The following is a 12,494-nucleotide window of genomic DNA, read 5'->3' on the forward strand; positions in this document are numbered from 1 at the left end:
TGGTGCCAGCCCCTTCATTTTGGGTGTTAGTTTGAGGAAGGACCAGCAAAAGCACAGTTTGGAAAGAGCCTTTGCATCCAGTCATGGGAATCACTCTGGACCGTGCTCTGACCTACAAGAAGCACTGCCTGAACATCAAGCAAGAAACAATATCATACGAATGCTGACTGGAACAACCTGGGGATCACAACCAGACACAGTGAAGACATCTGCCCTTGCGCTGTGCTACTCTGCTGCTGAGTACGCATGCCCAGTGTGGAACACATCTCACCACGCTAAAACAGTGGATGTGGCTCTTAATGAGACATGTCTGCGCCCTACACCACTGGAGAAATTACACTGCTTACCGGGTATTGCACCACCTGACATCTGCTGGGAAGTAGCAGCCAATAGTGAAAGCACCAAGGCAGAGACATCTCCAGCTCATCCCTTGTTTGGGTATCAGCCAGCATGTCAACGACTTAAATCTAGAAATAGTTTTCTAAGATCTACAGAGACACTTGCTGGAACACCTCAGCAAACAAGAGTCCAAAAGTGGCAGGCTCAAATCCAGAACCTCAACCAATAGCTGATACCAAATGAGAGACTCTTCCCTGGGCACACAGAAGACTGGGCAACTTGGAAGGCGCTGAACAGACTGCGCTCTGGCACCATTTTGAGTGTTAGTTTGGGGAAGGACCAGCAAAAGCACAGTTTGGAAAGAGCCTTTGCATCCAGCCATGGCAGTTCAAGTGGTATCAAAACTGGTGTCCCCAAATGGCCAGAGAGACAGAGAGAGTGTTTCTGGTGCCAGCCCCTCCACTTTGGGTGTCAGTTTGGGGAGGCACCAGCAAAAACACAGTTTGGAAAGAGGGCTTGCAAACACAGCAACTCCTAAGACCCCATCATGGCATTGAGCCACAGCGATAACAAGCGTTGCCAAAGTGGAGAAGAGATGCATGCGCCCAGGGCGCACGGCGGAGCGCATGAGTGTGGAGGGCGCTAGGACCCAGGCGGAGGCGGCAGGGAGGCAGGCAGGGAGGGGGGCCGGGCGGGGAGGTGTGGCACCGGGCAGCCTTGGGCTTTTTCTGCCCTTCTCCTTCTCCTCGGGAGCCTCTGGGTCTTCCTTCCTCCCTTCCTTCCTCCCATTCCTTCCTTGGAGGCGATGGAATGAGAGGCGCGCATCTGGAGCTCTCCAAGCCGTGCGCCGCGATGGCTTCAGTCCGGCGCGTCTTCCACCTCCAGCCTTGCGGTGAGTCTTCAAGCGGCGTCGGCTTGCTCTGAAGAAGAGGAGGAGGAGGAAAGGGAGGGAAAGAAGGAAGGAAGGAAGGAGGGAGCCCAGGCAAGGCTCCAAAACCCTGCTTCCAGTGCGTTTTGGCAGCCAAAAAGGGAGGACCTTTGGGAGAGTTTTTGGAGAGCCTTTGCAGAGCGCGCAGTCCCTTCCTCTGCCTGTTTTGAACCTGTATTTTGGAATGAATGCAGTTTGACAGCATTTTTGCCTTGGCTCAAGGCTGTGGCATCCCGGGAGTTGTAGTTTGGGGAGCAAAGGCTTAAAGAGCATGTCCAAACTACAACTCCATTGCATTGAGCCAGGGATGTCAGAACTGCATTCATTCTCCAGGATGGGCTTCCCTTCCTTGGCTTCCTCCTTTCCAAGCTCAAAGCATGCTGAGGTTGCCTTCGCCTTGAACTCCCTCCTCGCCTCCTTTCCTTGAAGATGCTTGGCATCCTTTCAACGCTTGCAATCCTTGGCTGCATCTGCACTGTAGGATTAATGCAGCCTGACACCTCTTGCACTGCCAAGCTTCAATGCTGTGGAATCATAGGAGATGCAATTTGGGGAGGCTCCTCCAGCACTCCTGGGCAGGGAAGGCTTTGCAGAACTACACCTCCCATGACTCCCTTTGCATCCAGCCATGGCAGATCAAGTGGCGTCAAACTGCATTCATTCTGCAGCATGGATGGTATCCTCATCCTATGCCTTGGGTTGCATCTCCGCTGTACAGCGAATGCAGTTGGACGTCACTATGACTGCCTTAGAATCATACAATCATAGAATCAAAGAGTTGGAAGAGACCTCATGGGCCATCCAGTCCAACCCCTTTCTGCCAAGAAGCAGGAATATTGCATTCAAATCACTCCTGACAGATGGCCATCCAGCCTCTGTTTAAAAGCTTCCAAAGAAGGAGCCTCCACCACGCTCCAGGGCAGAGAGTTCCACTGCTGAACGGCTCTCACAGTCAGGAAGTTCTTCCTCATGTTCAGATGGAATCTCCTCTCTTGTAGTTTGAAGCCATTGTTCCATTGCGTCCTAGTCTCCAAGGAAGCAGAAAACAAGCTTGCTCCCTCCTCCCTGTGGCTTCCTCTCACATATTTATACATGGCTATCATATCTCCTCTCAGCCTTCTCTTCTTCAGGCTAAACATGCCCAGCTCCTTAAGCCACTCTTCATAGGGCTTGTTCTCCAGACCCTTTATCATTTTAGTCGCTTTCCTCTGCATTCCCTGCCTTGGCTCAATGCTATTGACATTTGGGGCTTGTCATTTTGCAAACTCTTTACCCTCAGAGCCTTACTAAACTACAGCTCCCAGGATTCCATAACATTGAGCCTTGGCAGTTCAAGTGGGATCAAACTGCATTCATCCTCCAGTATGAATGGTTTCCTCATCCTATGCCTTGGGTTGCATCTCCGCTGTACAGCGAATGCAGTTGGACATCACTAGGACTGCCTTGGCTCAATGCTATTGACATTTGGGGGTTGTCGTTTCGCAAACACTTTACCTTCAGAGCCTTACTAAACTACAACTCCCAGGATTCCATAGCATTGAGCCTTGGCAGTTCAAGTCGTGTCAAACTGCATTCAGCGTGGATTGTATCCTCATCCTATGCCTTGGGCTGCATCTCCGTGGTACAGCGAATGCAGTTGGACTTCACTATGACTGCCTTGGCTCAATGCTATTGACATTTGAGGACTGGCATTTCACAAACTCTTTACCTTCAGAGCCTTACTAAACTACAACTCCCAGCATGCCATAGCATTGAGCATTTGAGGTTCAAGTGGGATCAAACTGCATTCTTCCTACAGTGTAGGAGCCCCTGGTTGCGCAGTGGGTTAAACCCCTGTGCCGGCAAGACTGAAGACTGACAGGTCACAGGTTCGAATCCAGGGAGAGCACGGATGAGCTTCCTCTCTCAGCTCCAGCTCCTCGTGCGGGGACATGAGAGAAGCCTCCCACAAGGATGATAAAACATCAAAACATCTGGGTGTCCCCTGGGCAACGTCCTCGCAGACGGCCAATTCTGTCACACCAGAAGCAACTTGCAGTTTCTGAAGTTGCTCCTGACACGACAAAAAAAAATTAATAATCCTACAGTGTGGATGGTTTCCTCATCCTATGCCTTGGGTTGCATCTCCGCTGTACAGCGAATGCAGTTGGACATTACTATGACTACCTTGGCTCAATGCTATTGACATTTGGGGCTTGTCGTTTCGCAAACTCTTTACTCTCAGAGCCTTGCTAAACTACAACTCCCATGATTCCATAGCATTAAGCCTTGGAGGTTCAAGTGAGATCAAACTGCATCCATTCCACAGTGGAGATGCACCCTTTCTTTCCTCTATTGGCTTCTTCCTTGCCTTTTAAAAACACAAATCCAAGCCCAAAGTGTACTGAAGTTGCTGTGAGTTTTCCGAGCCATCTGTCCATGTTCGAGAAGCATTCTCTCCTGAATTTTTGTTTAGCCCACATCTCTAGCAAGCATCCTCAGAGGTTGAGGGGTCTATTGGACACTAAGTAAGTGAGGTTTATATATCTGTGGATTGTCCATGGTGGAAGAAAGAACTCTTCTCTGCTTGAGGCAAGTGGGAATGTTGCAATTGGCCACCTTGATTAGCATTGAATGGTGTTGCAGCTTCAAGGTCTGGCTGGTTGCTGCCTAGGGGAATAATTTGTTGGGAGTTGTTAGCTGACCCTGATTGATTCTTGTCTGGAATTTCCCTGCATTTTGAGTGTTGCTCTTTATTTACTGTTCTGATACTAGAGTTTTTAAAATATTTTCATGGTTTCCTCCTTTCTGTTGAAATTGTCCACATGCTTGTGGATTTCAGTGGCTTCTCAGGCAACCATATGATGGTTGTCAGCGTGGTCCAGCATTTCTGTGTTCTCAAATAATATGCTGTGTCTAGGTTGGTTCATCAGGTGCTCTGCTATGGCTGACTTCTCAGATTGAGTTAGTCTGCAGTGCCTTTCATATTCCTAGATTCATTGCATTTGGTGGTCCCTATGGAGACTTGTCCACAGCTGCATAGTATTCGGTAGCTTCCTGCAGAGGTGAAAGAATCCTTCTTGTACTGAGGTTGCCTTCTTCCTTCCCTTGAACTCCCTTCTGGCCTCCCTTCCTTGAAGATGCTTGGCATATTTCCCCACTCTTTGCCATCCTTTGGAGCACCCGGTGGCACAGTGCATTAAAGCGTTGAGCTGCTGAACCCAAAAGGTCACCGGTCCGAATCCTGGGAGTGGAGTGAGCTCCCACTGTTATGCCCAGCTTCTGACAACCTAGCAGTTCAAAAACATACAAATGTGAGTAGATCAATAGGTACCACTCCAGCGGGAAGGTAGCAGCACTCCATGAAGTCATGCTGGCCACATGATCTTGGAGGTGTCTACGGACAACGCCGGCTCTTTGGCTTAGAGCACCAACCCCCAGAGTTGGACATGCCTGGACTTAATGTCAGGGGAAAACCTTTACCTTTACCTGCAATCCTTTGGTGCTTTTATTCCACGATGTAGAATGATCAAATAATAATTATAACATTCCTTCTTTCTTATACATAGATTTGCCCACCCTTCCTATAATCCCCATAGATGTTAATGAGTAGTTAAAGTATGCATACATTATTTGGGGACACCTTGATTAGCACTGAATGGTGTTGCAGCTTCAAGGCCTGGCTGGTTGCTGCCTGGGGGAATCAGTTGTTGGGAGCTGTTAGCTGACCCTGATTGATTCTTGTCTGGAATTCCCCTGCTTTTTGAGTGTTGCTCTTTATTTACTGTTTTGATATTAGAGTTTTTAAAATATTTTCATGGTTTCCTCCTTTCTGTTGAAATTGTCCACACGCTTGTGGATTTCAGTGGCTTGTGTTTTGCACCACTCACTTGCTCAGATGTAATTGATAGAGATGAAACTTTACGTGCCCTAATTAATCAGGTCCAGATACCCTTTGGCTGCCCTGGTGGCGCAACAGATTAACCTGCTGAGCTGCTGAACTTGCTGACCGAAAGGTTGGCGATTCAAAATCCAGGGCGCGAAGTGAGCTCCCACTGTTAGCCTCAGCTTCTGCCAAACTAACAGTTCGAAAACATGCAAATATGAGTAGATCAATAGATAGTGCTTCTGCGGGAAGGTAATGGCGCTCCGTGCAGTCATGCCAGCCACATGACTTTGGAGACATCCATGGACAACGCTGGTTCTTCGGCTTAGAAATGGAGATGACCACAACCCCCCAGAGTCGAACACAACTGGACTTAATGTCAGGGGATAACCTTTACCTTTACCTGCAATCCATTGGTGCTTTTATACCACAATGTAGAATGATCAAATAATAATTATTTCTTCTTTTTTATACATAGATTTGCCCACCCTTCCTATAATCCCCATAGATGTTAATGAGTAGTTAAAGTGGGCATACATTATTTGGGGACACCTTTTGTTTTGCACCACCTGCTCAGATGTAATTAATAGAGATGAAACTTTAAGTGCCCTAATTAATCAGGTCCAGATACCCTTTGGCTGCCCTGGTGGCGCAGCAGGTTAACCTGCTGAGCTGCTGAACCCGCTGACCGAAAGGTTGGTGGTTCAAATCTGGGGAGCGGAGTGAGCTCCCGCTGTTAGCCTCAGCTTCTGCCAACCTAGCAATTCAAAAACATGCAAATGTGAGTAGATCAATAGGTACCACTTCTGTGGGAAGGTAACGGCGCTCCATGCAGTCATGCCAGCCACATGACTTTGGAGACATCCATGGACAATGCCAGCTATGCGGTTTAGAAATGGAGATGAGCATCACCCCTCAGAGTCGAACACGACTAACTTAATGTCAGGGAAATCTTTACCTTTACTTAGAGACCCCTTCCTTCTTAACTTCTGTTTCTCTTACAATAGATATTTGGCATGGCTTGTTTGTTGTGCTTTTGCAGAAGGCGGTCTTGCTTGCCAAAAAAGCCAAAAAGCCAAAGAACTGCGGTACGTATGTGTGTTGGTGTGTGTGTACATACTGCACAAAATGTCTGTGCATATATCACACACACATAAAATTGGATTCGGCATTTTTTTCATGTATGTGTTTGTGTGTGTATCAATGCTGAATCCAGCACGACAAGATGAAGTTTGGAGGAATTTAAACAAAAGTGTATGTGTGCGTCCAAGATCTGGAGCCGATTTGTAAACAATCCGGAGCATGAACCAGATGAGCAAACTCAAGAGCGTTTTTGTGCGCTGTACATAGAAACTTATGTTGCTAAAGTGGGAACATGCTGCCTTGTTTTCTTTTGGGGGAGGATTGCAATGGGCTGTGAGTTCCTTTGTCTTTGACTTCCAGGAACGAAGGGATCCTCAGAAGTCAAATATTGGTGTGTCTTTGTTTCAGTCCATTCCTGCACCGAGAGCTGGGCGTGCGGCGTGAGGACTGTGTGCCTCTTGTTTTGGCAACACCCAGCACTATTTTCTACACTTAACTCTTCAAATAAATAATTATTGCCTCCCAAGTGCGGCAAATGCTGCTTTTGCAAAGGAGGTGGCTGCTCCTTTGGAGCTGTTTGCAAACTAATGGAGGAAAGCGCCTGTTGAGCAATGCAGTTTGTTTTTTAGCTCTCTAAGCGGTTATCAGCACTTCCGTAAGTCATCTGGTTGGTGTCTCTTCTCTCTCTCGCTCTCTCTCTTGCGCTTGTTTTGTTTCAGAGCTGCTCAGCGGTTTTTTTCTCCAATTTTATGTCTGTGTCCCTTTCCTTTCCCTTTTCTTAGAAGCTAAGTGACACAAGCCTGACCTGGGGAGGAAATTCGTTCTCCGGTGCATGCAGACACTAAGGCCGAGAACAGCTGCTCATCTGTGCAATTGCCCAGTTTGCAAATCCCATTCATTTCCTCCAGGATTACTCCTGTTCTGAGTCCACAGTAGGACTCCTCAATAGCAAAAGGGGCAGAAGGTGGTGCAGCCATAGAATCAAAGAACCCTAGAGTTGGAAGGGGCACCCAAGGGCCATCTAGTCCAACCCCATTCTGCCATGTAGGAAGACACAACCAAGCATTCCTGACGGATGGCCATCCATTCCCAGTTTACATATAATCATAGATCTCCTCCTAGTAGATGTCTATCCATTCTCAGTTTACATATAATCATAGATCTGGAAAGGGTATCCAAGGGCCATCTAGTCCAACCCCATTCTGCCTTGCAGGAAGACACAACCAAGCGTTCCTGACAGATGACCATCCATTCCCAGTTTATATAATCATAGAGTTGGAAGGCGTACTCAAAGGCCATCTAGTCCAACCCCATTCTGTTATGCAGGAAGACACAACCAAGCTGTCCCTCCAGATGGCCATCCATTCCCAGTTTATATAATCATATAGAGTTGGAAGGGGTACCCAAAGGTCATCCAGTCCAACCCCATTCTGCCATGCAGGAAAATACTTCCCAAACCCTTCCGGCAAATAGCCATCCATTCTCAGTTTATATAATCGTAGAGTTGGAAGGGGTACTCAAAGGCCATCTAGTCCAACCCCATTCCACCATGCTAGAAGACACCATTCAAGCCCTCCCAACAGATGGCCATCCATTCTCGGTTTAATCATAGAGTTGGAAGGGGAACCCAAAGGCCATCCAGTCCAATCCCGTTTTGCCTTGAAGGAAGACACAACTAAGCATTCCTGACAGATGCCATCCATTCCCAGTTTATATAATCATAGAGCTAGAAGGGGCACCCAAAGGCCATCTAGTCCAACTCCATTCTGCCATGCAGGAAGACACAACCAAGCCCTCCCAGCAGATGGTCACCCAGTCTGTTATTAAAAACCTCTGGAGAAGGAGACAGTACTAAATTTCCAGGCAACATATTCCACAGCTCTTAGTGTTAGGAAGTTTTCTCTAATGTTTATGTGGAATCTCCTTTCATGTAGCGTGAATGTGTTGCGCCAGTCTCTAGAAGAGGGCTTCTTTAACTTTTCCACTTGAGACCTCTTTTGGCGAAATGTTTACATATATAGGTATATAAAATAAGTATACAGATGAAACCTTGATTGATAACAAGCCAGCATTTGCAAGGCTTGCTAAGCAGGCTGATTTTCCTGTTAATGAAGTACAGCTGAAGCATCTTCTGCAGAGACCATTGTAAACACTGCACATCAGATTCATGTAAATGTCTACAACATCCTCTGAAGTTGAGAAAACTTTTCCTGTTGCCATATTTTTTGAGACCCTACTTAATTGAGCTAAGGGGACCCCATTTGGGGTCAGGACCCATACTTTATGAAGCAGTGCTTGAGAGCAGTGGAAAACAAGCCGGCTCCATCCTCAGTATGACATCTTTTGAAATATTTACATGTGGCTATCATGTCTCCTTTTCTCTCTAAACTAAATATACTCAGTTCTCAACCTGTCCTCAGGAGGGTTTCCGGCTTTCAAAACTTTAATACTTTGGTCCCCTGTTGTATGTCAGTCTGTTCAGCCTGTGATTGTGTCTGATGTTTATGTTGATATTCATGATGGGAACAGGGATGGTGTTCATGTTGATGTTCCTGAAGGGAATGGGGATGTTGATTTGGCTTCTGAGTCTTGGGATAGAATCATAGAATCAAAGAGTTGGAAGAGACCTCATGGGCCATCCAGTCCAACCCCATTCTGCCAAGAAGCAGGAATATTGCATTCAAATCACCCCTGACAGATGGCCATCCAGCCTCTGCTTAAAAGCTTCCAAAGAAGGAGCCTCCACCACACTCCGGGGCAGAGAGTTCCACTGCTGAACGGCTCTCACAATCAGGAAGTTCTTCCTCATGTTCAGATGGAATCTCCTCATGTTCAGATGGAAGCCATTGTTCCATTGCGTCCTAGTCTCCAAGGAAGCAGAAAACAAGTTTGCTCCCTCCTCTCTGTGGCTTCCTCTCACATATTTATACATGGCTATCATATCTCCTCTCAGCCTTCTCTTCTTCAGGCTAAACATGCCCAGCTCCTTTAGCCTCTCCTCATAGGGCTTGTTCTCCAGACCTTTTATCATTTTAGTCGCTCTCCTCTGGACACATTCCAGCTTGTCAATATTTCTCTTGAATTGTGGTGCCCAGAATTGGACACAATATTCCAGGTGTGGTCTAACCAAATCAGAATAGAGGGGTAGCATGACTTCCCTAGATCTAGACACTATGCTCCTATTGATGCAGGCCAAAATCCCATTGGCTTTTTTTGCCGCCACATCACATTGTTGGCTCATGTTTAACTTGTTGTCCACGAGGACTCCAAGATCTTTTTCTTGGAGTCCTCGTGGATGAGAGGCCAGGGAGGCCTGAGTTGCTGCAAGGGCCTGAATGGAGTTTAAAAGAGAGGCTTGAGATGCTTCAAGAGTATTCTCAAGGTCCCAGGCTTGGGAAAGGCTTTTCGACGCAGTTCCCTGGTCAGTTATCTGAGAATGAAGTTGAGTCTGAGTTACGAGGTGCAGGAGTTAATGAGGGGAGTGAGACCTTGAATAGGAAAAGAAGTTTCAGTAAACAGAGAGAGTCTGTGCAACAAGTAAGAAGCTCAGCTAGACTTCGACAGAATTTATTTATTTATTTATCTGAAACTTTTATATCCTGATCTGGAATGTGTCCAGAGGAGGGCGACTAAAATGACCAAGGGTCTGGAGAACAAGCCCTATGAGGAGCGGCTTAAGGAGCTGGGTATGTTTAGCCTGAAGAAGAGAAGGCTGAGAGGAGATATGATAGCCATGTATAAATATGTGAGAGGAAGCCACAGGGAGGAGGGAGCAAGCTTGTTTTCTGCTTCCCTGGAGACTAGGACGCAATGGAGCAATGGCTTCAAACTGCAAGAGAGGAGATTCCATCTGAACACGAGGAAGAACTTCCTGACTGTGAGAGCCGTTCAGCAGTGGAACTCTCTGCCCCGGAGTGTGGTGGAAGCTCCTTCTTTGGAGGCTTTTAAGCAGAGGCTGGATGGCCATTTGTCAGGGGTGATTTGAATGCAATATTCCTGCTTCTTGGCAGAATGGGGTTGGACTGGATGGCCCATGAGGTCTCTTCCAACTCTATGATTCTGTGATTCTATTATTCTTCTCTATCTCCAGAGAGCAAAGATTCAATGCCAAAATACAGTCTAAAACATCATACAACAATACAAAAATAAAATACATATAGAGTAAAAATACATATAATTTTGTGTTAGATAGCAAACCGAAACGGAGAAAGAATCCGTTAATAGCAGTTTTGGAATCAGATCTGGGTTTATAAATGACTTGTGAGGGAAGATTGCTTTAGTTGAAGCAATGTCGGATTAACACCAAGTTTCCAGCACCAGGGTTTGCCTAGCTCAGTGGTGCTCAACTTGGGGTCCCCAGATGTTTTTGGCCTACAACTCCCAGAAATCCTAACAGCTGGTAAACTGGCTGGGATTTCTGGGAGTTGTGGGCCAAAAACATCTGGGGACCCCAGGTTGAGAACCACTGGCCTAGCTCATGTTTAGCCTATGGAAAATGCTTCTGTATTGTTCATGGATTCAAGTGCTTAGTTTCATGGATTTCCTTTGACTCTTTGTTCCTGTCTTTCTTTATATCAATTAGATTACTTTTTACTGTGGATTACTTTTTACTCTTTTGGCTACATATATTCCTAAATAAACTGCTTGCTGATTTTACCCAGCTGGTGTGGTGGTTAAAGTCAGAGGTGATTCTGCTCTGGAGTACTACTTACTTACTTAGGCAATCCCTTGTTATCCGAGTAGGATAATCCTCCAGGGTAGGTCCATAGATGACTATGGAGCCCTATTCTTGATCTGCATCGCCTCCTGCAGTGAGGGCATTGGTTTCCAGGTGGAAGGAGGTCCCGGTCAGAGTTGGATTGACGTGCCTTCCTCTTGCCTCATTTCTCTCTTTCGCCCCACATTCGTGCCTCTTCAAATTCTACAGCACTGCTGGTCACAGCTGACCTCCAGCTGGAGCACTCACAGGCTAGGGCTTTCCAGTTCTCGGTGTCTATGCCAGAGTTTTTAAGGTTGACATCTTTAAATCTCTTTTCCTGCCCGTCAACAGTACGACATCACCTTTCTATAGACTTGTTCCTGCTTGTCAATATCTTTCTTATATTGTTGGTGACCAGAACCAGATTCAGGATTATTCCAGGTGAGGATGTCTGAGCAAAGTATCATTTCCTTCAATGTAGATGTTACACTCCTATGTGGTCTATTAAGATACCTAGATTCCTTCTGCATATACTGTTGTCAAGCCAAGTGTCATTTTACAGCATTGCATGTTTTTTCTTCCTAAGTACTATAATTTTTCCTGTTGAAGCTCATTCTGTGAGTGTTGACCCATCTCTCTCATCGGTTAAGGCAACTTTGGATCCTGATCTTTCTCTCTCGGGCATTAGCTATCCGTCCTAATTTGGTGTACATATGATAGCATGCCCCCTATTCCATCATACCAATCATTGGAGGGCCATCTTTCTGGAGGACTTAGATTGTGCTTTTCCTGCATGGCAAAGGGGTTGGACTAGATAGCCTTTGAGGGTCCCTTCCAACTCTAGGAGTCTATGATTCTGGGATAATGTTGTTGAACAGCATTGGGCTCAGGGCAGAAACGCTAAAGCAGTGTTTCTCAACCTTCCTAATGCCGCAGCCCCTTAATACATTTCCTCATGTTGCGCTGACCCCCAACCATAAAATTATTTTCATTGCTACTTCATCACTGTAATTTTGCTACTGTTATGAATCGTCATGTAAATATCTCATATGCAGGATGGATTTCCACTCACTGGACCAAATTTGGCACAAATACCCAATACACCCAAATTTGAATACTGGTGGGGTTGTGGAGGGGATTGATTTTATCAATTGGGAGTTGTAGTTATTGGGATTGATAGTTTGCCTTCTGAACTCCACCAAGGATAGAATAGTCACAAAACAGTATTTTAGGGGAGCATGGGTTAGAGATGATGGGATTTGCAGTACCTTCTACCAATTCAGCTCTGACTTACACAGCCCACTGAGAACCCCACGAATGACAGACCTGGATGAAACTTGGCACACAGAACTCCAAGTTTGGGAGGAATTGACAATGATTTAGGGGAGAAACAATGATAGATCTGGACCAAATTTGCCACGAATACTCAATATGCCCAAATGTGAATAATGGTGGAGTTTGGGGTGGGGGGGGGGGGAATAGACCTTGACATTTGGGAGTTGTAGTTGCTGGGATTTATAGTCCACCTACAATCAAAGAGCATTCTGAACTCCGCCAACAATGGAATTGAACCCAACTTG

General features: G+C 46.3%; 1 protein-coding gene across 2 annotated transcripts in view; it reads left to right on the forward strand.

Moving 5' to 3' along the window:
• The first annotated feature begins 1,081 nt into the window (after positions 1-1,081).
• SLC4A11 (solute carrier family 4 member 11) overlaps positions 1,082-12,494 on the forward strand; it is a 192,804-nt gene continuing 181,391 nt past the window's right edge. For both annotated transcript variants that reach the window (XM_067468545.1, XM_067468547.1), the window contains exon 1: positions 1,082-1,231. In XM_067468545.1, the coding sequence (XP_067324646.1) occupies positions 1,150-1,231 (82 nt within the window). In that variant the 5' untranslated portion in view covers positions 1,082-1,149. The remainder of the gene's footprint in view (positions 1,232-12,494) is intronic.

This window comes from Anolis sagrei, chromosome 5 (genome assembly GCF_037176765.1).
Source record: "Anolis sagrei isolate rAnoSag1 chromosome 5, rAnoSag1.mat, whole genome shotgun sequence".
Lineage (NCBI taxonomy): Eukaryota > Metazoa > Chordata > Lepidosauria > Squamata > Dactyloidae > Anolis > Anolis sagrei.